The sequence below is a fragment of the Phascolarctos cinereus genome, unplaced genomic scaffold, assembly GCF_003287225.1.
Source record: "Phascolarctos cinereus isolate Bilbo 61053 unplaced genomic scaffold, phaCin_HiC Scaffold_4;HRSCAF=312, whole genome shotgun sequence".
In the NCBI taxonomy this organism is placed as follows: Eukaryota; Metazoa; Chordata; class Mammalia; order Diprotodontia; family Phascolarctidae; genus Phascolarctos; species Phascolarctos cinereus.
In genome coordinates, this window is record NW_027555847.1 from 44,521,972 (window position 1) to 44,548,947 (window position 26,976).

A 26,976-nucleotide genomic window follows, 5' to 3' on the forward strand; every position below is an offset into this window, starting at 1 on the left:
GACACATACTAGCTGTGATATCATGGACCAATCACTTAACCACTTTATCACCCTCGATTTCCTCATCTATAAAATAGAGATATTAGTAGCAACTACCTCCCAGGGATGTTGTAAGGATCAAACAAGACAACGTATATAAAGTGTTTTGCAAAATTTAAAACTATAAATGCTGACAATTGTAATTATTATTTGTAAAACTACAGATTTAGAATATATGAACTACCCCCCACTCCACCTTCAAGCCACAGTCCCTTTCAGCCCTCAAACTCTACAACCATATCTCAGTTGGCTCAGGGAATCTGTGCTTTATCTCTCCATAGCATCATATAATATGGACACATTCTTATCTAACTGAAGCAAGTGTTTTTAAATGCCCCTTCGCTGTTTAGCCAGAAAGACTATTAACAAAACTAAAGTCTCCGGTTTTAAGATTATACTGTGGTAGTTGTATCAAGTTTTGGAATTTTTCTGAGTCTCCTAACAAGAACCAAAATCAATAAAAAGAAGTCAACATAGCTGTCTACACAGGAAAACATTAGCAGGAAAAACAATGTTAATTATTCAGGCTACGATGTGCAGTTGGATAAATAACCTACAGAAATGATCCTCAGTAGATCCATCTGAATAGACGTGACATGTGGGTGGTGAGCTGAGTCTAGCATTAAATTGAAGTAAATGACTGAGCTAGGCTGCTTTGGGTGACTTATAGTTCTTTCCATATCTCCAAGTTCTTACCTTTAAACAAAATCACTAATATTCTTCTCGTAATGGTGTATAGTTTTGAGTTATTGAATGCTAGGGTCCCCAAAGAATCAAAGTTGAGGATGACACAAAAAGCAATGAAGAGATTCATGGAGTGTTGGTATCAGGAATGTCCTTAGGGAAATGTATGATCATTAAAACAATGGGCCAGGCAGAGAGAGAGAGAGAGAGAAAGGGATAAGTGATCTCCAGGCCATGTGCTCTATTGGTACCCATCTGTTACTAAAAGAAAATAAGAAGGACCCAACATTTTGAATAGAACCCTTGGGGTATATTTCCAGAAGGATATAAATGACAATACAACATAGAAAGAAATGACTGGATGGAGGTCTGCATCACTGAGAAAATCCCACATTCCTCTATGACAGCACTGGAATATGTCCAGGAGAGTAGAGTAGGTGTGAGACACTTGCAGCTCCCAATATAGATTGCAGTCTATCCATGCCTGCCCATCTTGCATGATTCTTATTCATATTTTCTCAAATATTCTTACAGTCTCCAAAGTGCTGGAGGCCATATTTGCTGTTTCCCAACATCTCTAGTGTACCTGTAAAGTAATCTAGTTATCCATCTACCTGAGATCTCTTGCTCTTGATACATGACCAACCCATATTCTAGGAGTGGGAAACAAGGATAAAAAGTCTTTCTGCCCTACAAAAGCTTATATTCTGCTTTAGCCAAATATAGTTGGTATAGGATGAAAGCTCTTTACAATGTTCAAGGATAACTAGGATTCCAGAATCTTCTCTTCATAATACACACACACACACACACACACACACACACACACACACACACACACATGCACACACACACCCCTTATTCATTCTACTTAACCAGGTAGGGCAAATGAGAAGAAGAGACTTTGATAGTCCATTTAGTGCTCTAGGTCAACTAACAGTCCATGCTATGTTCCAGTTTCCTTCCCCCTGTCCTCTCTTAACCCTCATGGTGAATCAGGAAGACAGGAATACATACAGATTGGGTTACTACCTTCTAATATGATCACACCTAAGTGTGAAGGCCTTTCAAGAGATCCTCCACCCCCATTATAAGTTTTCCTTCAACTAATTATTTTTCTGTTTGTGTTGTCATTTATATGTGCGAAAATCCTACTTCTTTCTTCTCTTCTGATCAATAACTTGAATGGAAGACATGAAAAAATAAAATTTGTGTTCAATTAATGGCATAGGAACAGGGGTAACCCCATCTGCTCTCATGCAGACTTCTTTCTTTTAAAGATACCCCATTTCCTTCCCGAGTATAACTTTTTGAAGGTTTTTGTTATTGTTGGTGATGGGAAAGTCAAGTCCTTTTCAAGGTTACTTTTGACTATCTTCTAGACTTTTTTGCCTTAACAGCCTTCCCTCTCCGCCTTCCCTAAAGATGTAATTCTTCTATAGTAGTGATTCCCTCCTTTCTGGCCTAATGTAATTTGAATTTTTAAATTTTAATCCATGTTTGCTTCTTCTTATAATTCAGCTGACTCTGTTTGGGGTCCTCTGTATCCAGTGGGGCTTTCTGAAAAATCAGTGAGCCACACACTTTGAGGAATATACTAGTAAGCACCTCTCCCTTCCTGAGGGTTCTGAGGTAAAAGCTGTGAAAGTCATAGGGTTCTTGCCACTTTAAATCTGACACATAATATATTAGGTTTTAGAGTGTTTTGTGCTTACCTTTAGCTCTTCTTTAGTTTAGGTGATTAAAAAATGCCTGTTGCTGTCTGTACGTGCAACATGCTTCATTAACGGTGATTTATTTTGGAGTTTAGCAGAATTGGCACTCTCTAGCACACCAATGGGCATAAGAAAAACAAACATGAGATGATTACTAAGAAATCATTCTTTCCTTCTGTGACTTCAGAAGCCTGGGGCTTTTTGGGAAGTTTACTTACAGTCCCTACCAAGGAGAAGGCTCATGGTGTGGCCCTGGGCAGTCTAGAACAGTTGCCTTCAGAGTCCTTAGAGTTCTCCTGGACTGAAGAAAAAGGAATTGTAACCATTAATTTTCCACTTTGGAACAATTTTCTTCCCTTATTCCCAATACCCCCAAGGTGAACCATTTCTGCTCCTGGGCAAATTGGGTTTTTTTCCAACACACATGTATCCTCTCAGTTCTGTTCAACTTTCTTTGATAGAATCCAAATACAAACGGAGGGACTTGCCAGAGGTGGATGGCTGGATGGCTGGATGGCTGGATATGTGTGTATGTGTGTATTCATGAACTATATATTGATTATCATGATCAATAATGTTGATCTATAAACATGATGCACATCCATAACGAGTCACTAAAATGAAGAATATGTAAAGAATATCATCACTCAGGTAGAAGTGCCACTCAACAATAATAATAAATCAAATTTATACAATACTACAAAGTTTGTAAAGGATTTTACATTAATTAGCCCATTTCAGATTCAACCCTGTGATGTAGTGTCCCCATTTTGCAGATTAGGAAACTTCATCAAATTCGGTGACTTGCCCATGCTTACATAGCTAGAAAGTGTGAGTGAAAGGAGAAACCAAGGTTTCCTGACTCTAGTCCAGCATTTAATATAACACTCTATTTCTAGTTATTTGTAGATCCCACAAACCTTCCCCCTACCTCCCTCTTCATAGAAGAGGGAGTTCCCTGGGAGTTGATTATTACACATATTGTGAGATTTTTTTCAATGTATTGAAGTCTTTTGCTGAACTTTTTTCCTTGTTATTCTTGTCTTACAAAAAAAAAAACCCAACTTTGTTATATAGGAAGGGAAAAGGGAAGAATGCAGAGGGAAATTTGTTGTATAAAATCAGTAAAATTTTATTTTATGAGGATCAACATCTAAATATTTAAATATTTTCACAGTCATTAAATTAGTTTCAAATATAGTTTTAAGTATTTCTCTACTTATTTATCATTTCATGTATTAGTATATTCGTCAGTTGCAGTAATTCATAACAAAAAAAAAACAAAATTGAGGAGTAGGAGAAGAGGGATATATGTTATTTCCCCCATTAGCACGTGAATTACTTTGGAGCAAAGACTGTATATGTATGTGCGCATATATCTATATATCTATATATATAGATATATAGATATATATCTATATATCTATATATCTATATATATATACATATATATACAGATATATATGTATATATATATCTGTATATATATTTGTACATACGTATATTTATACACAGAGAGAGGATAAGAGAGAAAAGACACAGAGAGAAAGACAGACACACACATACAGAGAGAGAGAGACAGACAGGCAGAGAGAGAGAGAGAGAGAGAGAGAGAGAGAGAGAGAGAGAGAGAGAGAATAAGAACCTTGACTTCATAATTCTAGCTTTTAGCATAATCCTCATCTATTAAGTTCTTAATTAATAAATACTTGCCAGTTGTTCAATTGGAAAATGCTTCTTCTACTATTGAAAAGTAAATCCAGGATAGACTAAGTAACATAGCATGGTGAACATAATTTCTTCCTTTAGAGAGGTGTGAAAAATGTTTCAACCAGAGAGCCTGAGTGGAAATAAAATTGAACTTCAAGTTCAAAAGCCAGAAAACCTGGCTTTAAGTCTATGCTCCTCCACATAACAGCAACAACAATAGCTGACACTTGTGTAGTACTTACCATGTGCAAGACAATTTAATAGTTGAATTGAGCTGAGTCATTTTTTAGTTGTGTCTGATTCTCCAGGACTCCATTTGGGGTTTTCTTGGGCAAGATACTGGAGTGGTTTGCCCTTTCTTTCTTCAGTTCATTTAACAGATGAGAAAACTGAGGCAAATAGGGTTAAGTAACTTGCCCTTGTGTTAAGTTACACTGCTAGTAATTTTGTGGGACAAGATTTGAACCCATGAGTCTGATCTTCCTGATTCCACACCCAGCATTCTTCTATTGTGCCACCTAGCTACCCCTGGGCAATTTTATAATATTTCATTTGCTCCTCACAATAACTATGGGAGGTAGGTGCTATTATTATTATCCCTCTTTACATGCGAAGAAACCCAGGCAAATAGTGGTTATGTGAGTTTCCCAAGATCACACAACTAGTAACTGAGGCAGGATAGGAACTCAGATCTTAATAGCTCCAGGCCCAATGTTCTGTGTACTGTGGCAGCCCCTAGCTGCCTCACTAGCTCTGTGAGTTTCAGTACGTTCCTCTCTGTCCTTTCCTCATGTGAATAATGAGGGAGGTGGATTAGATGATTTCTAAGATCTTTTCTCATTCGACCATATTCTAGGAAAATGGATCTGCAAAGTCCATAATGGTCATCAAGGATAGCCCTCTCATTTCATAGATGAGGAAGCTAAGCCCTAGAGATATTAAGTGACTTACCCAGGGTCACACAGGTAATAAGTGGCAGACTTACAATTAGAAACCAGATGCTTTTAACCTTAGTCTTAAGAGCTTTCCACTGAACTGTGATTCTTATACTTCCAACAGAGTTGTTCATACCTTTTCAACTGTTCTTTCCAAAATTTCACACCAGTTCCTATAATCCTTGATGGGGTAAAGGTAAAGAAGGAAAACTTCTTGAAGCAGATGATCATCACTTCCTTGATGAATTGAGTCTTGATGAATTGAGAAATTTAAAAGCATACATGTATACATATATACATATGCACACATATTTGTACACCCACACATAAACACATATCTCTGTGTGTTTACATATATACACATATATTCTATGGTCTTAGTATCAACAGCTAGAAGGACATTAAGAGTCATCTAGTCCAACAGCCCCCTTCCCCAGGTCACACTAGTAAGAAATATTGTCAGGATTTGAACCCAGGCTCTCTAAGTTCAAAGCTAGCTCCCCAGCATAGCTGTTTTGTTTGATGTAGATGAGTCCTTCCAAGTATGAAACTCAGAGCTTTATTGCCTGAAGGGGCTATGATTCTCTAAGGAAAAATGAATCTAAAATCAGATTTTTGAAAGGTTTAAAGTTTTAATGGGCATAGGCTATAAGGAAATTATTGAAGATTTTTCAAAAGGCGAAGAGTCCTCATGTACAATTCCAGGTGTTCTCAGTGGGGGAGAAAAGACCTCATAAAAGATTGCCTTCAGTAACTAAAATGATGAGATATTGATTATTGCTTGTTGTTCTAATGGATTTCTGCCTAATATAGTCATTGTGTTTCTGTATAAAAAATGCTACAGGTGACAGACCTATTTTTGTATCTTAAAAAAAGCCCTTCAAATATATCTAGGGGAGAGGTAGATAGGATATATTTGGTTCATTTGACCTTAGAGCTCCACTGTTCCCAAAAGTCTTGTTTGGTTGGGAGTGAGTACTTGCTTGCTGAGCCTATCCTAAACCAGCCATAGAGATGCCTCTTTACATAAGGTGTCTGAAAATGATGGACTCCATCTTGGCTAGGACCAACTCTTGGTTATTGTGGAAGATTTATCAGGTTTGTACTTTTTCTTCACCCTTCTTCTTTCCCCTATATACTCATTGCCCTTTAGTTTTATTTTTTTGGTCCTTGGTTCTTTTTTTGTTTTGTTTTGTTTTGTTTTGTTTGTTTTGTTTTGTTTTGTTTTGTTTTGTTTTGTTTTCTGGTCCAGACTCCTTAATGTTTGGAATCATCATTTTTTTTTCTTTTTCTTATAATTTGTTGAATGTTATTAGACTCTCTAAGCAACAGGAGAATACAAGAGAGGTTAAACAGAATCTAATCCTCCTTACTTCCTTTTTTTAATAAATTCAGAGTAAAAGATCCAGTTGATAAAAGGTTCTGGTCAATAAAGGAGCTGAAGAGCTATTCGACAAAATTTACTCTTTACATAGTATGTGTCACCTGCCCTGCTGCCACTACCAACCTTATCCAGGCATTAGCTCAGATTGTTTGTCATTATCATTCATTTGGGAATTATGTTGCCTTACTCTCTCCAGTACTGTTTGTGTGTTTAACCAACCTGCCCAGCCATATTGTAATACCACAGAGAACAGGGGGTTACATCTTCTTTTTCTTTGCATCTTCAGTGATATTGAGCTCAGTGGCTTCTGTAAAGTGATACTCAGTAAATATTGGTTGATTAATAGATTTATCCTCATGAGTTGTTTGCAAGTTATTTTTTTTTTTTGCATGAAAGGGTATGCTGGGTGCTTTCAAAGAGAACTGATTTTTATCCGTAGCTTCCATTTCTATTAGCTGCTTCCTCACTGTTGTGATTAACTATACCCTCTCATTAGCTAATTATAAAGCCAGAAAAATGTTCTACTACCCAACAGGGAACTGGGGGACATCCTTTTAAAATTCCATCCTTAGGAAAGGCAATACACTAAATGATAATTATTCAGGAAACAAATGTTCATGTTGTTCTTACACTTGGGGGTGGGGTGTATGGAATCAGAAACAAGAACTTATTCACAGTGTGCTGTCATTAGAACACTTCCAAATTAACACTAATGAAATATAGTTGCCTGACAACATCTCAGCTCAGAAATATGTGCTACACCGTAGGGTATAAATATTATACAATGCGTCTTTTATTTTCATTATTGGCATTCAATTTGTTTTACATGAAGAGAGATGGTGTTGAGAAGTATTCAGTCACAGACATGAGTACCATATTTTGGAAATTCAGCTCAGTTTAATAAACATTTATCAATTGCTTATTATGCGCCAGGCACTGTGCTAAGTGCTGAGGATACAAATGGGGCAAAAGATAGTCCCTGACCTCTAGGAGCTTGCAATCTAATGGGGAGACAACATGCAAACAAATATACACAAAGCAAGCTATATACATGATAAATAAGGAATAATTAGCTGAGGGAAGGCATTGGAATTAAAAGAGTTGGGGAAGTCTTCCTCTAGAAAATGGGATTTTAGTTGGCACTTAAAGGAAGCCATGGAGGTCAGTGTTTAGAACAGAGAGAGAGCATTCCAGGCATGGGGGACAACCACAGAGAATGCCTAGAGCCAAGAAATGGCATGTCTTCTTCATAGAACAGCCAAGAGGCTAGTGTCACCGCATCAAAGATTGTGTATCCGGGACTAAGTTGTAAAAAGACTAGAAAAGTAGGAGGGGACAAGGATATAAAGACCCCTTGAAAGCCAAACAAAGCATTTTGTATTTCTTTCTAGAAGCAATAGAAAGCCCCTAGAGTTTATTGAATAGAAGTGGGGTCAGGGGAGAGTGACATGATCAAACCTGCATTTTAGGAAAATCATTTTGCTGGATGAATAAAACAGAGTTTGGAGTAGGGAGAAACATGAGGTACACTGACACCCCTCCAGCCCCAAGCAGGCTATTTCAACAGTCCAAGTATGAGGTGTTGAAGGCCAGATTATAAGAGATTAAGAAGAGACTGAGAGGAAAGAAAGTGAAGGTACCTAATGTAAATGGTCTTTTCAAAGGAGTTTAGCTATAAAAGGCTGAAGAGGAATAGGATGATAGTTAGCAGGGATGGAAGGATCAAATGAGTTTTTGTTTTGTTTTGTAAGATAGAGATTTCGGCATTTCTGTAGGCAGTAGGAAATGAGTCAGTAGAGATGGAAAGACTGAAAATAAGTGATAGTGAGGAAAATAAGTGAACAGAGGGAGCAGTCTGTTGGAGGAGATGGGAAGTAATGGGATTACGCAAACAGCTAGAGGGAGTAGCCTTGGTAGGAGCAAGACCACTTCATCATGTGAAATGGGGGTGAAGGGAGGAGAAAGTGGCAGAAGGTATCTGAGTGATAGGAGATGATGAAGAGGGGAAAAGAGAGAGTTCATGGCAAATGGCCTCATTTTTTTCCTGTGTACTATTAGGCAATATTCTCCACTGAGAAAGTAGGGGTAGAGGGAGCCATGGGAGGATTGAGGAAAGATGAAAAGGTTTGGAAGAGCTGCTGTGAAGAATGGTATAGTGAGTTGATTAGGGAGGTATAGTAGGATTACCTAGCAGTTCATTTGAAGCAATGTAACATAAGTTTATAGTGGACCCAGAACAACTGGGTGATTTTTCTCCTCCATCTTTGTTCAGGAGTGTGTGTGTAGGCACAAAGTTGACAAATGGTGGGAGTAATCTAAGGATGAAACTTGACTGGGAGTAACTGGCAATATGCCAAAGGGGCCAAGGGTTCAAGGGAGAAATACAGTGTAGAGTTGAACTGGTTCACCAAGGAATCAAGATGGGGAGAAGACAAGAATGTAGCTAGTGCAGGGGAGATGATCTGGAAAAAGCATCAAAGAATTGGAAATCATGGTAAGAATGAAGAGTAAGATTATGTAAAGAAGGTCGGATAGAGAGATGAAAAGCCAATAGATTACGGTCAAATAAAGGAGATTCAGAATTCTTGAACATGGAGGTGGTACATATGTGGATGATGTCAAAATCAAGGTTATAACCATCTTTGTGTGTGGCTGAGGTGGGGTAGCTCTTGGGAGCTCATGGGAGCTAGGTTTAGCTCATGGGAGGAGTGTAGGTTGGAGAATTGAGTATTTAAGGTATTTGAGAGAAAATCAATATACATGTTGAAGTCCCCTAGTATGAGAATGGAGATTGGAGAGGAGAGAAACATTGTGGCCCTGGTATGGAACTCATTAAGGAAGGAAAGGGAGTGACCCGTGAGTCTCTAGACCAGGACTTTGAGTTGGTGATAAATATAAATAGCATGAATATTAAAGGAAAAGAGGCTACCAAGTAAAAGAGGAAGGAGGAGAACCTGAAAGTGGCAATGAGGAGCAAAGAGTATTCCTACTCCCATACCTCAACCTATGAACTAAGGAAAATAATCAAGGTACAGCCAGTACTGGAAAGTACTGTGTCAGGGAAGCTGTGTCATTAAGAGAAAGCCAGGTTTCAGTAAGAACTAATAGATGGATGGAATGGGAGAGGATTCAAGATGAAGGGACAATTGTTATCTATGGAACAGGCATTCCAAAAGGCACAATGGAAGCACTGAGGGGAGTTTGGATGAAGCTTTGAAGTGTGGAGATGAGGATGGAAATGAGGGATTGGATGGTAGGGAGTGTTGAGTGGGGTTTGGATCATAATGTGCAGAAGTTCAGAGTCATTGGAATGTGAAGGTTATGAGCAGGAGTGAGAATAGTCATCATTAAGTGAAGAGTACCACTTCTTTACCCTCAAAGGTCAGGTACAGCAGGAGACGGGAGGGCTGAAGTAAATGGGAGGGTTGCTTTTCTTTGCGTCATAGGTTCTCCATATCCCTGTTGGGAAATTGGGCTGCCAGCAGGAGGTAGAAGATTCCTTATGCTAAGACAGATGAAAGTGATTCCTTTGGGGTAAATGGAAGGCTCTCAGGCTGCCTCCTGGCATATCTCTTCCTCAGGGGCCATGCACAGTGTACCCATAATCTGAGGTCTTCTACACTTCATTCACTATATGATCTCATTGAAGTGAATAATCCCTTCAGTGATACAGATCACAACCCAGCCATGCCTTCTTAGCCTATGCAATTTATGTTCATCTGAATATTACATGCATTAGATGTGGCAGCAGTCTTCTTCTCTCCACCAATCTTATCCAGGAGTTAGTTCAAATTTTCTGTCTATACCACCATTTGGCACTTATGTTGCCTCTACTCCCTGTACTCTGTGCATTTAGTCAATCATCCCAGCGACGCTGTAATCTTCTAGAGGGCAGGGCACATCGTTCTCTGCTTTACCCCACAATGTGGCGCTCTCTTTACCTCTTAATTGTGGCAACTGCTTTGCATCAGTTAAGCTTTTGCAGGAAATGGTGATAAGCAACAGTCTTTCTTTTTGCTTTTTTTCCATTTCCCTCTATTTTCCATCAATGATTCATTTGAATAGATTCGATAAAAACTTTTATAATTATTTACAATATCTTCTTTTCATCTTTAGTCTTTCTTCTAATTTTATGTTCACTTTGACCCTTCCTTGAAGCACTGACATATGATTCTAATAGTGATTTTCTTTCTGTTAAAGTAGAATAAATTTGTTATAATCTTGTTCAGTGTTTGCCATGTCCAATGCCTTCCATCTGTCAACACTCTTCTAGAAGAAAATATTCTCTCTCTTTGCTTCTCTCTGTCTCTCTCTATATACATGTATAATATATATGTGTGCTATATGTATATAGTATATACATATGTGTGTATGTACAGGTATCAGATTTCCGACTATTCAACAAGTAATTATTCTCTTTCATCCTTCAAACCTGATCCATACAAATATTTGGTTTTTTGTCACAATCTCCTGTGCCCATTTTCTTGTTGAAGTCACTTAGGATCAAGGTAAATGTTGACTTCATTTGGAGGACCTCGACCAGGTCTTACTATATAATTTCTCTCCCTCATTATCTTCTATAGCAGATGGTAGAACATAGGCATCAATTATTTTTGTGATGGCCATTGTAAATGCTTAATAAATACTTGTTAATTGATTGATTATGTTTATCACATGTACTTCAAGATGATGCAACAAAGTATTCTCTGAAATGATGTTTCATTTCCCCTGCATGCATGATGAAATAATTTCTGCCAAATCTTTTGTCTACCTCTCCAAGGACAGATTATTGACTAAAGCACCTCTCCATCTAACTGCAATTTCCTTTTGCCTTGTGGTTTCATTTATTGTGCAAATGTCAATATTAACATGGTTTGATTTCCCATATTTTATCATTGGACAAGGATTTCACAAGTTAGAGTTTCTCCAGTTAAGTAAATGTTTTTATCTCCTAAAAAAAATCTTAACACGTTTGCATTTTTTGTTATGTTACCCTCCATGATGATAGTGGAAGCAGAAGGGGATGCAATAGGCTTGTGCACCATTTTAAATGTCTATATGTTTCATGTGTTGTCATGGCTAAAGAAAACCTCCCCTAGCAAACAGCTTACTAGAGGTGAATTCTACGTTTAGCTTCATTAGACTACACATAGCAGATTCAGCCTGTAGCTAGGATAGTAGCTAAAGCATTCCCGACATGTTAAACTTGCTTCAATAAAAGTTAAAATATTCTACAGATTTCACTGTGGCCTCCCATCATTGCACCAATTTTTTTTTTCCTGAAAAGGAGCAGCATGGAAAATGTTATGGGACTACAGAGGGAAAAAAAAATGATTGCACATAGTCTCAGCCCCTTTACCCAATCTGTCTCCAGCCAACTTTTCTTAAAGTGGATCTCCATACATTGAGATTCCAACTTAGTATTTTTTAACAACAGTGGAGTTCTTTAATTGATTAGCCAGAGGCATCAAGAAGTTCATTGTCTAGATAGATATGTGTGTATGTATGTGTGTGTGTGTGTGTGTGTGTGTGTGTGTGTGTGTATGTATATATATATATATATATATGTATATATTTAAGAGAATCAAATGAATGGAACCAATAGGATTTGAAGTGACAAATCATGAAAAAGACTGCTTGCAACCTGGGGACCATGGACTGAGATTGTCTCAAATTGGTGGGGAAAATTGAGCTATCAGAGAAGAAGAAGAAAAACACTACAGAAATATGCATAGTATGTCTCCTGATTTTGTCTTAGGCTTTAACTAGGGTCTTCAACATGTCTTTGCATCTCTGGGCCATTGGGGGCAGTAGGACTGTCAAGTTTGATGGGATAATCTCAGTTATCTGTTTACCACTGATGAGGTTAATACAGCAACTGAGTCCTATGTCAGTTCCCTGCCCCATTCCTAAAATGTATGGATTTAATTTGAAGGCAAGGTCACAACGCTATGTATCTCTGCTTTGTGTCAGACATAGCAGAACCATTCATAATGTACCAAAAGCTTAAAGGTGGTATCTGGGTTGTTTTTAAGTCTCCTTTCTGAGTTTATCCTGAAAATTACAACAGTTTGTGATAGAATGAATAAATGAAAAAAGAAATGAATTTATTAGTTATTGAAAAATAGGGACTTCATTGCTTTTGTATCCTAAGCATTTAGTTAGCATCTGGCTCACAGTAAGCACTTAATAAATTTGTATTGACTGACTAGCTAAAAACTTAAATATGTATCAACTTAGAGGCAACTAGGTGGCATAGTGGAGAGAGTACTGGGCTTCAAATCAGGAATACCTGAATTCAAATCCAGGCTCAGGAACTTGCTAGCTGAGTGACCTTGGACAAGTCAATTGACTTCTGACTGCTTCAGATTCCTCAAGTGTAAACTGGGCATAATGTCACCTTCTCCTCAGGGTTGTTGTGAGGATCAAATGATATTATATTTGTAAAGCATATGACATGTATTTGTCACTTAATAAATGTTTGTTTTCTTTCTTTTTTGCTTCCTTCCTTCCTCCCTTTCCTCCCTTTCCTTTCCTTTCCTTTCCTTTCCTTTCCTTTCCTTTCCTTTCCTTTCCTTTCCTTTCCTTTCCTTTCCTTTCCTTTCCTTTCCTTTCCTTTCCTTTCCTTTCCCTTCCTTCTTTTCCTTTCCACCTTCTTACTTCTTTTCATCCTTCCTTCCTCCCTTTCCTTCCTTCTTTCCTTTTCTTTCTTTTCCCTTCCTTCTTTCCCTCTTCCCTTTCCTTCCTTACTTTCTTTCCTTTCTTTTCCTTTCCTTTCCCTTCCTTCAGGCAGCTAGGTGGCACAGTGGATAGAGCACTGGCTCTGGATTCAGGATGACCTGAGTTCAAATCCAGCCTCAGACACATAACACTTACTAGCTGTGTTACCCTGGGCAAGTCAGTTAACCTCATTGCCTAGCCAAAAAAAAAACCAATTTTCCCTTTCCCTTCCTTCCTTCCTTCCTTCCGTCCTTCCTTCCTTTCTTCTAACACTGTGGTAAGCCCTTGAGATACACATAGGAACACATAGGGTAATAGATTTCAGTTGGGAAGGGGCCTTATAGGGAATATAGTCTGTCCCCTTCATTTACAGGTGAGGAAACTGAGAACAAAGAGGTTAAGTGACTTGTCCCAGGGTTACAAAGGAATCAGTGAAAGAAGCTGGATTTGAGCCCGGGTTCTCAGACTACAATGCCAGTAAGGGCCTAGGAGCCAGTGAAGCATAGAAAGGACCTGGGAATTATGGCCCTGACACTGGTACCTGTCTGCAGCACACTGAATCTCCCCATGAACTGGTTTCTCCTACAAACGGAGGTGTTGGACAAGCTGACCTTTAAGGTCCCTTTCTGCTCTGAATCAGAATAATCTATGACTGAGTGCCCCATACCTGAGTGCAGTGAGAACACTTGGATTGTTTAGATCCTTTCAGTCTGCATGGTGTCTACACAAAGAAAAGATAAACAATGGCCAGTCCCTCCATTACTTCCAAGACGTCAGTGTGAACTCTGTCTAGCTAAATATAAATAAAAGCTCACATTGGGTTCTTTGGTCTCAGTTTCCTTATACACCTATGGATGGTTGTTCATAGAACACAAACCATAAACGGCATCTTGCCACATATTATGTCTTTATCATGTAAATGGATACATTTTAATTACTGCAAGAGATTGCTTAACATTATAGATCAGTTGTCAGGGTCTGTGATGACATTTCTCTTGTAAAATTAATTATTAATACTCTGATCATTTGCTTAATACATTATTAGTTTTCATTGATCAGCACTTCCTCTTTGTTTAAAATTGTCCTAATCACCAGGCACGTCAGAAGACTATCAGAAGTCGTCCAATTAAGAGACATTCTCTCTCTGTCCCCAACCTCGTACAGCCTCTTCAGCAGAAACAAAATAAAGGATTCTTTCTTTCTTCACAGAATGTTAAGGCTGGTTTTATCGAAATGGGACAATTTAAGAGCCTAAACAGGAAGAAAACACTTTAATGAAACTACTTCAGTTTCTATTACCTATACAATCTGCCTTGTAAATGAGAGACCTCTCTCAGTGTCCATACCTTTTGTTTTTAATGCTGAGAGTACTAGATTAGCCTGCCTTCTGCTGCCATCTATTTTAATGTGGCCTAAATCCCTGCAAGTCTCTTCCTTAGGAATACTGTTTTGGAAGCAAGTAACAGTGGGTCACCAGAGCTTGTAAATGCTAGGGATTGCAATAACTCTTTTTGAGTGAGGACATTTATTATCTATGTGACCCTGGATTAGTCACTTAATAACCCTGGCCTCGGTTTTCTCAATGGAAAAATGAAGAAGTTAGTCTATATTAGAGGTTCTTAACATTTTTTTTTAATGTGATATAGAGTCCTTTGACAGTCTGGTGGAGCCGATAAATGCCTTCTCAGCACAATGTTTATAAATGTGTAAAACAAAATGCATATGATTGTGAAGGAAACCAATTATATTGAAATACTGGTATCATTTTTTAAAATTTCATAGACACCTTGGTCTACATGACCTCTGAAGTTTCTCCAAGCTCAAGATCTGATGATTCTATCAATTATTTAATGATGCTTTAGAATTTTCATAGTGATTTAACTTAATCACAAGGTTTTTTTTAAAGCATGTATTTTGTGCTGTATCCATTTACTTTCCTGAAACAGCCATTCTTTCTCCATTTGACAAATCAATCAAAGAGAACTTATTACACTCTGTGATAGATACTGTCCTTGGTACTGGGGAAAGAGAGAAAGGCAAAACACACACACACAAAATTGTCCCTATGCTCACAGCACTTGTATACTAATAGGAAACATATTCAGGCATAGAAAGGTTTCAACTTAACCTTGGGAAGAACTACCAGTGGAGCTGAGATAGCTAACTGTTAATTGGTAAGATTCTTTTCATATTCTCCACTCTCAAAGAGCAGGGTGCAATGAATAACAATATTCTGGGGCTAACAATAACAATGATTAATAATAATAGGGACTTCTATATCACATCTATATACCAGTCACCATGCTAAGTGCTTTAGAAATATACTTCTTTATTCTCCCAACAAATCTACAAGACAGGTGCTGCTATTATGTTTCCCATTTTATATTTGAAGAAACTGAGACAGAGATTAAGCAGATGGGCTCGGTCCATAGATGTTCACAGAATGTGAATTTGAATTCTTACTCTTCTATTTCCTACTAATACGACTTCGGCCAAATCACTTCACCTCTCCGGGCCTCAGTGTCCTCATCTGTAAAAATGAAGACATTGGGCTAGGTGACCTCTGAGGTCTCTGCTAGTCAGAGATGTACTGATAAATGTTTAACAACTGACTTTCAAAAGAAAATTATAAATGACACATTTATAAGTTCAACTCACATTTTTAACATTTTTTCCAGCATTTACTTAAGTCTGGAAAATCAACAAAACAAGAAATCTAGCCCTGTTTTGTAATATTCATCAATTTCTTTTTATTGTTGTTGGTTTTTGCTTTTTTTTTTTTTTGTGGTGAGGCAATTGGGATTATGTGACTTGCCCAGGGTCACACAGCTAGTAAATGTTATGTGTCTGAGGCTAGATTTGAACTCGGGTCCTCCTGACTCCAAGGCTGGAGCTCTATCTACTGCACCACCTAGCTGCTCCTATTTACCAATTTCTAAGGTGAAAATGTCCACACTGAAAATTTAACAATGGGCTCTCATGAACCAATAGAAGCAGGCTCCAGAATATCACTGCCCAGCTCTTCATCTGTAATCCTAGGGAAGGTATCTATGAGGCTCAGCCCACAGTATGCTTCATTAACTGAAACAAGAGGAAGCTTTTAATGATGCTCAGGGCTCTGGCAAGTTCCTCCTTTCGCTGGAGAGCATCTTTGTTCCAGAGCTTAGTTTAAAAGGAAAAGAGCAGCTCACTGTTCCTCTGCCAACCTTTGCTCTGATTCATCACCTTAATCAGCTCAGGCCATTCTCCAGGGCTATTGCATCCACAGGACAGATCTCTGCTAGGTGCAACAAGCAGACTTTCTATTGCTTTTCATCTCCTCTTCGGTAATGAATGATTCCTAGTCCATGGTGAAGGACTGGGGAAGGGAAATAGTGCAGGGTGGGGATGGGGAGAAGAGATACATTTGTATGCTTGGCCATATTTCATTTTCAAAGCCTGCCTCAATTTTGTATGTGGGTGACTGGTATACACTTCTATATAGCCTTCAACAATATAAAACACATATGGAGGGGTGCATAAGGAATTGAACTGTGACTTCAGTGCTGAAGGGAATGCTTGACAAGGAAGCTCCTTCCGTCCATGTAGATTAGAAATTGTTTTGAAATTTGTCATGTTTAAGAGTTACCTAGGACTCTGAGAGGTTTAGTAACGTGAGCAAAGGACACACGGCCATATGTGTCAATGGCAGATCTTAAACCCAAATCTTCCTGATGTCAGACCCCTATTCAGGAGGCTACAGTGCCTTCCTTGGCTATTCTTGCTCACTGGCAAATCCCCCACCACTCTTTTTTTGAGAGAAGAGAAGGTAAATAATTTCAAGAAATGTAGGGACTCCCTTTCCACCAAGGTGAGTGACTATGGTATTTCCGATACCAATTTCTTGAAACTTGAAAGCTCCTCGAAAAAGGAGACCCTTTGTCTGTCTTCCAATGGGATGACCCTTTAACCAAGGAAGAAGTACCCACTAATCCAGATTAGCTTGTCTCCTCTAACAGGATGAATTTGGATTCAGAAGTCCTGATTTGAAATCCTGCCTCCTATGCCCATCGTTTTGTTAATTTTCTTGGACCTCAGTTTCCTCATCTGTAAAATGTGGGAGCATAACCAGATAGATTGACATCCCTTCCAGCTCAAAATCTATATTATGACCTTAGAAAGATTTAGACCTAAAAGTTGATTAAGATAAAAGAAAGGGAGACCAAATTTCTTCATATCCATGATTTTTAACATCTGGCCTTTCCTTCCATGAAAACACGCATGTATTGTGTATATATAGACGGGTATGTACATATGTGCATGCACATATGCATTAAATATATATATATATATGTACATATGTTTGTGTGTGTGTGTGTGTGTTTCCCTTCAGGTGTGAATTTCACTTAGGTCCCAGGGATAGATTAAATTGCTCGGAACACAAGGCACAGTAATCTTACATTTCATTGTAATGTCTCTTTCTTTCCCACAGATTAAAGGTTGTATAAAACTCAAAAGAAGCAGCCATTCTAGTCACTAGTTATTGGACTTGAGCCTCCTTTGACCTCGGAAACTGAAGATGAGGTTGCTATGGGAACTCCTGGTGCTGCAATCATTCATGTTGTGCCTTGCAGGTAAAATGCCATTTTAAAACTTTTTGATTTAAAAATACCCCAGTCTTTCACACTAATTCAAAAGTGGGTCTTCACATTCAATGCCACTGATAAGATCCTGAGTCCATGTCACTGTGATGAACTTTAGCTAACACTGTTGAATACACACGCACACACTCAACAAATTGATAGCCTTTTCTGTGGCTCTTTTCTGATTTAATGCCAAAAGCAAAATGTTGTGTTTTCACTCATCTATCCTTACCCATTTAGAGTTGTTTTAAGCTATTTTAAAAGATTATTTTTGTTCATGTCGATGCTCAATTTCACACAGATATTGGGCAATAATAGAGAAAATCTAGTGGGTAGTATAGCCATTCTGGATATCAGTGGATAGAAGACTATCAAGGAATTATTTCCACTTTGTTTTTAGTTACTGCATTGATTCGACTATTTCCTCTAGTTACCTTGGTTTATTAATATTTTTTGAATTTCTCTGGTTATTTTTGTCATTGGATAACTTGTTGACTTTTGATTCTCGTCTTTAGCTCCATAAGAACTGGATAGAAAGGAGAAGTTCATGATTACAGCCTAGATTCTTATAAGATAGATAGATAGATAGATAGATAGATACATACATACATACATACATACATACATACATATATAGATATATCTATATAGATATAGATATAATTTCCCTTCTTAAAGTCTTAAAATTCTTAGTTTCCTTCTTGCTCAATTAAGGTGTTCTCTTCTGCTTGAAGCACTTCCTAATCCCAAGGTTTATAAGTATTCTCACTACTCTCAACCTCACTTGTATTAAAATAGCTGTTAAAATGTTCAATCCCTTTACCCTTTACTTCATTCCTTTCTCTTTGTATTCAGAAAGCCTAATGCAGGACTTTGTATATGGTAGATATTTAATAAATGTTTGATTTGATATGAGTTTTATTGGGCATCCGAGTGTTAGCTTCATTATTTGGATGTACTAATATTCCAACCAGCACATAAAATAGGATAAGTACAAAAATACATTCCATAGCCAAATATGAAAATTATTTTAGGATTCTTTCTGTCATCCTATGTGCATAGAGCATACTATATGCAGGGCCCTGTGCTAATCACTCAGGATACAAATAAGAAAAAAAAGAAAGTGTCCGCCTTTGTGGAGCTTACAATCTAATGGAGAAAGCAAAGTACACAAAAGGAAGCTGAAAGGGGAATGAAGCACCAGAAGGAATAATGATGAGCCTTTTGGGAAGAGATTTTTTCTATGCCCTAGACTTAGAAGGAGGGGCAGAAGCAACTGAGTGTTCTGATGAGATGTGAATACCAGAGCTGAAGCAATTTCCATGATGATGTTTCCTGGTGATGAGCTCTTCTTCAGGAGGTGGGAGGGGGTTGGATGATGATAATGATGATGATGATGATGATGATGATGATGATGATGATGATGATGATGGGTAATGATGATGATGACAGTGATGATGCTGATATTGAAGCTGGAACCAACCAAGCAGAGGACATGGTAGCAAATTAAACCATTTTGAGATCATTGGGTGAGGGACAGCATGGTCATAGCTGTGATTTCATGTGTCTCAGGAATTTCCTAAGAGGAACCTCTCCCATCTAATGCAGGTTCTACTCTTTATAGTCTTTAAGATTTGCCTGGAACCCTAAAAACTGTAGTCAAATCACTAATAACAGGGTCTCTGGAAAGGCCTAAGACTGAACTACCCTATAGTTATATTCACCTTCCTTGGACTTCCCAAACCAAAGCCTTTTTTTCCCCCTGTAGTTGTTGTTTCCTACTATTATACTCTGATCTCCTTAAGGGAAGGGGCAGTTTTGTTTTTGTATTTGTATTCCCGTTGTTTCTACAGGTCTCAGACTGTGCTTGGTGGATAGGAAGTACCCAATTAATTTTTTTAGGGGGGAGAGTTGTTTTTGTTTTTGTTTTTCATTTATTAGAAGGCTAATTAGATTTTTCACACTGTCTATTGACAGAAGTGGGACTTGAATCCAGGTTTTCCTACTGTCCATAATGCCAAGCTCATTTTCATTAATGTGAGTAAATGACATTTGTCAGGAGAACGCTATATACTATATATGAACAAGTTCACACTGAATTTGTAAATTCAGTTTCCAAATCTGGGCTTATAAGCAGTTTGGTGGAGTAGTAAATAGAGTGCTGGGCTTGGAATCAGGAAGTTTTGAGTTTCAATCCCTTCTCAGATATTTATTAACTGTATAGGCAAGGCACTTAAAAGTTTCCTCATTTGTAAAATTGAGGTAATAATAACATTCACTTAGCCAGGTTGCTGTGAGAATCAAATGAAGTAATATTTGCAAAGCACCTTATAAGTCTTCAGGAAAAAAAAACCTCATCCATCATCTGAGGCTGTGTGGTCCAGGTTAGAGTGCTGGACTTGGAGAGACAGGAATTGGGTAGACTCCCAACTCTGCCACTAATATACCTTGAATAAATCATGAGACTTCAGTTTCCTCACCTGTAAAATGAAGGGATCTGAATAACCTCTAATATCCTTTCCAGCTCTAAATCTATAATCCTCAGATACTATGATCTAAGCCAGTTCATACAACCATTACAACATACCTATAGTTTATTACCCTGCTTCTTCCTAAAGACCTACCATGTGGCAGAACTCCCTTACCCTCTCAGTATCCCATGAAATGTTCTAAGTCTGCTTGTTATGTGTAAATTGCAGAGCTGCATCTCAAAAGGGAATTTCCATGCTGAATATTCTCTTTCCTGATGAAATCAGTGGTCAGGTTTCCTTCCCCATCCCACAGGATTATAAAGGTACAGAAAAATTAAAAGTTTATGATCAAAAGAATAGTTATTTAACTCTGTCTAGAATTCCAGTCGTAAATATGAGAAGTTATTCAAAACTAAATTAAGAACTGGGCATGCATCTTTCCTAATTTCTTGGCCAAATTGTTGAAGATGCTTTATTGATTCTCCTTGTGAGCCTCCATTGTGAGTTTTCTACTTTATATCATATTAATATTTCTTTTACATATGCCTTCTTTAGACTAGGCAAAGTCAAACTTTAATTAATGGTTTTTTTCTTGTGATTTGTCTTGATTTTACTAATTTGCCTACTGTGTGGTCCTCTGAATTCTGAACAGCTTTTTTTTCAGCTGTTCACTTGATTTCATTCCTATGTTTGGACTTCCCTTGAATGTTTTCTTGTTTTCAGTGTAGTATATATTTGCTACCTGGTTATTTAAGAAAAAGAAATTCAGAATTACAGTCTGTTGTGGTGTCCTTATCAAATCATTCTGGGGATTAGTACATGACATTCCTTCTACCACCTCTGTGCCTTTGTAAACCCTTGAATGAACTCCCTTCTGTACCCTCAGAATCTCTAACTTCCATTAGTAATCAGTTCAAGCTTTACCTCCAACAAGCTTTGCCTCCTTTCCTATGTAACCAAGGTCTGGTGCATAAACAGAGTACATCAGATGGCTTCTCTCTACCTCCATTAGGCTAATTCCTCCAATTATTAGTGCTCCCCACCAATCAATTCTTTGTATTATGAGGTGGATCATTGGATAGAATGCTGGGCCTAGAGTCAAAAAGACCTGAGTTAAGAATTCTGAATCAGGCACTTACTAGCTGTGTAACCCTGATCAAGTCACTTAACCTCTGTTTGCCTTAATCCGGTGGAGAAGGAAATGGTAAGCCATTCCAATACCTTTGCCAAGAAAACACCATGGACAGTATGGTCCATGGTGTCACGAAGAGTTGAACACAACTGAACAACCTTTTTTTTGCTTTACAGTTTCCCCCTCCCATGTATATTCCTTGAGGGCAAAGACTTCCATTTTTGTCTGTGTGTCCCCAGTGCTTAGGACAGTGTCAGTCACAGCATAGGCACCTACCAAATACTTATTGAATTGAATTAAATTTCCAGTCCAAGATAGGACGTCAGAAGTACAAAAGCAATACCACCAATTCCAAGAGATTAGAAACTTTGTATGGTATGTTAACTCCTTGATACCATCAAGATCATTCACCTTCCTAAGATGTGTGTGTCTAAGAGAGAGGAGAGAATAGGAGAAAGTAGGGGAGAGGAGGGCAGGAGAGGAGAAAAAAAGAGGAGATGAGAGGGGAGAAAAAGATAGGAGTAGAAAGGGTAACACAGGATAGGAGAGGACAGGAGAGAGCTTCTAGTCCTCTCTCAGTACCAAGGTGACTCACAACTAGGATTTTTCTACCTGGAGACTAAGGATAGAAATCATTTTTTTTTCCTTAGTGGGTTCCACAATTCTCCAGTTTCCTCATTTTAAATAGTACAGTAATTACCGTCAGGGAATTCATCCTCCAAGAGGCTGATGAAACAGACCTATAAGATCACAAAATATAATGTGTATTCAACCATAGCATTCAGGTATGCTTTTCATTTTCTACACTATTGGAAGGGTGTAGGAGTGTAGACAATCCAAAATAATTTGCTGAGCCACATATAGAATCATTCCCATGTCAAAAAAAAAAGAACCTATTTTAAATCATTTCAATATATAGTGAATTTTCCCCCATCTTGGAGAGGAGGGAAAGCCCAATATCAGTTTTAGAATACTAATTTCAATGGCAATTCACACAGAGGTAATAGCTGATTGTGAATTTAAGTACACATAAACATGCTAATGTCTGCACATACGAGCATCTCTAGGGCCCTGGAATAGGCCTACTAACTCTTCCCCAATTCACCATCTCACTCCTAGACTGGGCCTTAGGCCTGAAATGCACTTTGTCCTCTTTCTACCTCTTCAAACTAAAGGCTTTCAAGGCTAATGTGAAGTTCCACCTCCTACATGAAGCCTTTCTTAGTATCATTGTCTATACCCAGAAGGTGTTAGCACGCTCTCCTTCCTCAAGTTACTTTGTATTTATTTATGTATAGATGGAAGGAGTATAATATAGTGAATGGTTAGTGTCCTAGGCTGAAAGTCAAGAAGACCTGACTTCACATCACGCCTCTGATGCTTATAAGTTTTGTGACCCTGGTGAAGTCACTTAACCTCTGTGTGGCCCAGACGACATTCTTGCTATTATTGCTAGGGGTTTCCCTAGGCTGAAATACCGACAAAATCATCCTCCTTCATGTGTTAATATGCTTATCTGCCCACATATTTTATTCCTCTCTACCACCACAACAATAAAATAGCCAGTTCCTTGAGAACAGGGACTGTTTAACTTTTTTTTTCTGTATCCCTAGTGACTAGCGTAGTGTTTTGCACATGGTAGTTCAATAAATATTTATTAGATGGAAACAATGTACTTCTCAGTTGGTCTCCATTTTAATATGGCTACATTTTTCTCCTTTCTCAGAGTTTTCGATCTTTCAAGATTGCCTGTCTTATGAAAAACTGCAGCCTTCCCAAATGAAGGCATTTCATTTCTTTGTTCAGCAAAATCTCTGCCATTGTTAACAGCTGCATCTGGCAGGAGGCAATGGGGAAGAGGTCTAGTATAATTCAAGGAAGATAGACTGTGGAATTGACAGATGATCCCAGAGAAATGAATGACGAGGAGCTCTGTGTTGAATAGTCAATCCTAAGTGTATAGCTTGAACTTGCAACAGGAATAATATCTTGTCAGAGGCCAGTACCTATACTCAGAGAGAATAGGTAGTCCTCCACCAGCCTTGTAGAGGAGAAAAGAGTTTCTTTAAACTTTTTAAATTTTCTATACACCTACCTCATGGGTTTAATACAGTGCTTAATGGGACCTCCAGTAAGTATGCTGACAGAGATAATGCAACTCTGGGAGACAGTGGAGCTGATGAATCACAAAATTCCAGCAAAGCTCAGGCCAGGACTCTAAACATCTTTTTTCACTGAAGAACTCCTGAGCCCCCACCAGGATGGTGAGTGCTCAGTGAAACAGGCATTATACCATCAATGCAGCCAGCTAAACTGTTTTCATTCTGAGGATTCTTTTTCTTTTCTGTAAATTTTTTCTCTGCTTCTGCCTCCCTCCTCTCTCCAACAATTGAGAGGAAGAACTCAAATTATAAGTGATTCAGGCCAAATATTAAACATAGTACTTACTACTTGTCCTCTTGTGAGTAACAGATATTCAATTAATGGTGGGAGAGTCTTTTCATTAGTAGCCTTCATACACATAGTTATCCAAATGCCAAATAGTAGTAACTTCCTCTCTTATTTTTTTTTTAAATTTTACTTCACCGTATTGTTTCTCTTTTTAAGAAACTGCTTTGCTGAGGCATTTCCAATCATGTTGGAAAGTCTTCTGTTGCTAGATAGCTGATTTCCCATTTCCTACATGCCCTGTCACAACCATGGCCATGAAATGAAGTCTAGAATGGGGAGAAAGATTTAGAAAGGAGAGAGCTAATAACTAGATTAAAAGTCAGAGAGTCAAGGGCTAAAAACTCAGGAAACATACAAGCAGTATGGGACATTGTAGATGTCTTGAAAATAAACTAACCATGGAAGAAAGGTAGGAGGAAATCCTTGCTGAAAATAGCATAACCATTTAAAAATATTACAAGGTGGTAAAACTTTAACAGACAGCAATGCTCTTGAGAATTTATCTATAGACTGAAACCAGAAGGGATTTTAACATTTTCAATTTGCCATCTCTCTACAGTCTCATGCAGACATACATGGCATACTGATGAACTTTAGTTTCTTATAACCATTATATTTGAGACTTTTCATGGAGAGAAAACATTAACAGCTTCATTAGTTACAATGGCTAATTTTCCCAACTTAACTTAGCATGTGTTACATCTGGAAATGCCTAGAAATTTCTACCGTATCAAGTCGGGTAAGTTAGAGACTAGGAAAATAGAATTATCCACCCAAATGGAGTCATGAGTCCTCCAGATTCTGTTTGAGAGGTGTTTTGGGATGCAAACTTGTGCCATAAGGCTGTGGTCTTGAAGCTGCTCATGTAGAGAACATTAACAGTGGTCCTCAAAGATGACAACTGTTCTAACGTGTCATGTTCATCTTGGTTCCTGTACTACCCTTACATTACTGTTTAATCTTCTTCTAGTCTCTTTGATTTGTTCGGGCAACAGTGGTATGTTGTCTGTTCTTCATGTCACAGGCATGGGATCAGAGGGTCAAAGATAAAATTGGAAAGTGTCTTAGCAATTAGCTAGCCAGATCTCCTCATTTCAAAGAAGAGGAAACTAAGGTGATGGGAGATTATGTGACTTCCTCAGTGTCACATAGACAATAGGTGTCAGAGGTGAGATTTGAACCTAGGCCCTCCACCTCCAGGGTCAGTGGCCTTTCCATTGAGTTATCACTACATCACATACAGCAAATTGGCCTGATTGTCCCGGGCCTTGTACTTCAGAGGGTGCTGCATTGGTGTGGTAGTTAAGTAGGTGTAACTGTAATAATACTGATGCTTTAAAACAGCATTTTAAGTCACTTCCTAAAAAGAAAATGGTAAGCAGTATTATTATCATTAATATCATTTTATACATGCTGCATAGGGGTCTCAGTAAGGACAAATGGCTTGTTAATTATCACAACCTTAGTATGTGCCCAAGATGAGATTCAAAACCAGGTCTCCTGATGCCAATTCCGTACCACATATAGGCAAGTTTCCCCTGATCAATTTGATGAACTTATCTCTTTTCCTATAGAGCACAGAAATGACTGCTGGCATTTTATTAATTGTGTCCTCTGCTGACTAATAAAAATAAATACATTGGTGAGAGCTCGTGACATAATTTTGAGTAGGTATGGACCAACAGCTAAAACCTAGGTAATCTTGTCAGGAGGACCTATGTGTAAGATGGGGTTGGAAATGAGGGCTTCCAGGCCTTCACAGGGATATGTAATGACTCCAGAGGAAACTGAGCGGGAAGAGATAGTGAGGCCAATAGTTAGTGCTAAAAAAATAATATGAGATGTTCAAATCCACCCACGGTCATCATATGACCCATTACCATCATTATTAAGGTGTCAGAAGCAAGAGTGGAGCTGACGATCTGAAGACATTTTTTTCTCAAGTGATATCTGTCCCTTGTGTGACATTTTTCCTTCTTTTCTGCTTGAAGCCTGCACTATATATTTAAATCAGATTTCACCCACATAAAATATTACAGGGCAAGGTAGAGAATGGCAAAATGTGGTTTACCCTTAGACCTATACTTTCCTAGGGATATCCCTGCTTAGATTATTCCTGAATGCCGAAGCAAAAAGAAGCATTTTATGCTGAGTTAAGAGGTAGGGGTATGGGCTGGGCAAGAATGTATGATTTGTTTGTAATTGCATTATTTTACAGTTACATAACTTGCCTTAGCTTAAAAAAAAAAGGAGTTGCCTCCTTGATATAATCTGCACACTGATGCTCTAATGACCTTTCTTCAAATGCTCTTCTTCAGTGCCAAAGTCTCCAGTGAAATATCGTTTCCTAGGTCACTCAATTACTTTGTATAATGGTTCTTTTCCTTTAGATTCCACTTCATTCTATCCTAATCTAATGTATGTATTTGTATGTATATATACATAACAATGCACATATATGATATATATGTATACATATATGTATAATGTGCATATATACATATGCATGTTTTATTGATGCCTTTTATTTTACACCACCATAATTTTCCTCCACCATTCTTTTCTCCCCCCATGACTAAAAGCCACCCCATATAACAAACAGTATTTTTAAAAAGACCAAAAAAAGAGGGAAAAAAACAGCACAACTTGTTAAATGTTAAATGCATTAAAAAATATCTGAAAGTATGTGCAATGTACCCCATTTGTGGACCTCCCACCTCGGCAAAGGAGTGGGGTAGGAATGCCTTCTCATGTCTCTTCTTTTAAGGCATACTTGCCTTTTATAATTTTTCAGCACTGATTTTTGATTGTGTGTACTTTGTGTGTGTTCTTTCCATTTGCATTGTCATTGGGCATATTGCTTTCTTGGTCTGCTCACTTCATTCTGCATCAGATCGTTCCTGAAAGTCTTACTGTGCAGTCACTTAGAAGAGGGGGAATAAGGCACAAAACTGAATTGTTGAAATGCAAGTAGAAAGGAATAATATGATTAATACAGCAGAGGTAGAATCAATGGAATTTGGAAGTTGAATGGCATGAAGGAAAGGGGTATACAGAGAGAGGAAAAAAAGTCAAAGATTAATCTAAATTTTTAAATGTAGGTGACTGATAAA

At 38.1% G+C, this 26,976-nt stretch overlaps 1 protein-coding gene across 2 annotated transcripts in view; it reads left to right on the plus strand.

The window, feature by feature from the left end:
* The window catches only part of LOC110195628 (contactin-4), a 1,139,396-nt gene that overhangs the window by 604,386 nt on the left and 508,034 nt on the right, over nucleotides 1-26,976 (plus strand). For both annotated transcript variants that reach the window (XM_020968471.2, XM_020968474.2), the window contains one exon: nucleotides 17,659-17,800. In XM_020968471.2, coding sequence (XP_020824130.1) covers nucleotides 17,746-17,800 — 55 coding nt within the window. In that variant the 5' untranslated portion in view covers nucleotides 17,659-17,745. The remainder of the gene's footprint in view (nucleotides 1-17,658; nucleotides 17,801-26,976) is intronic.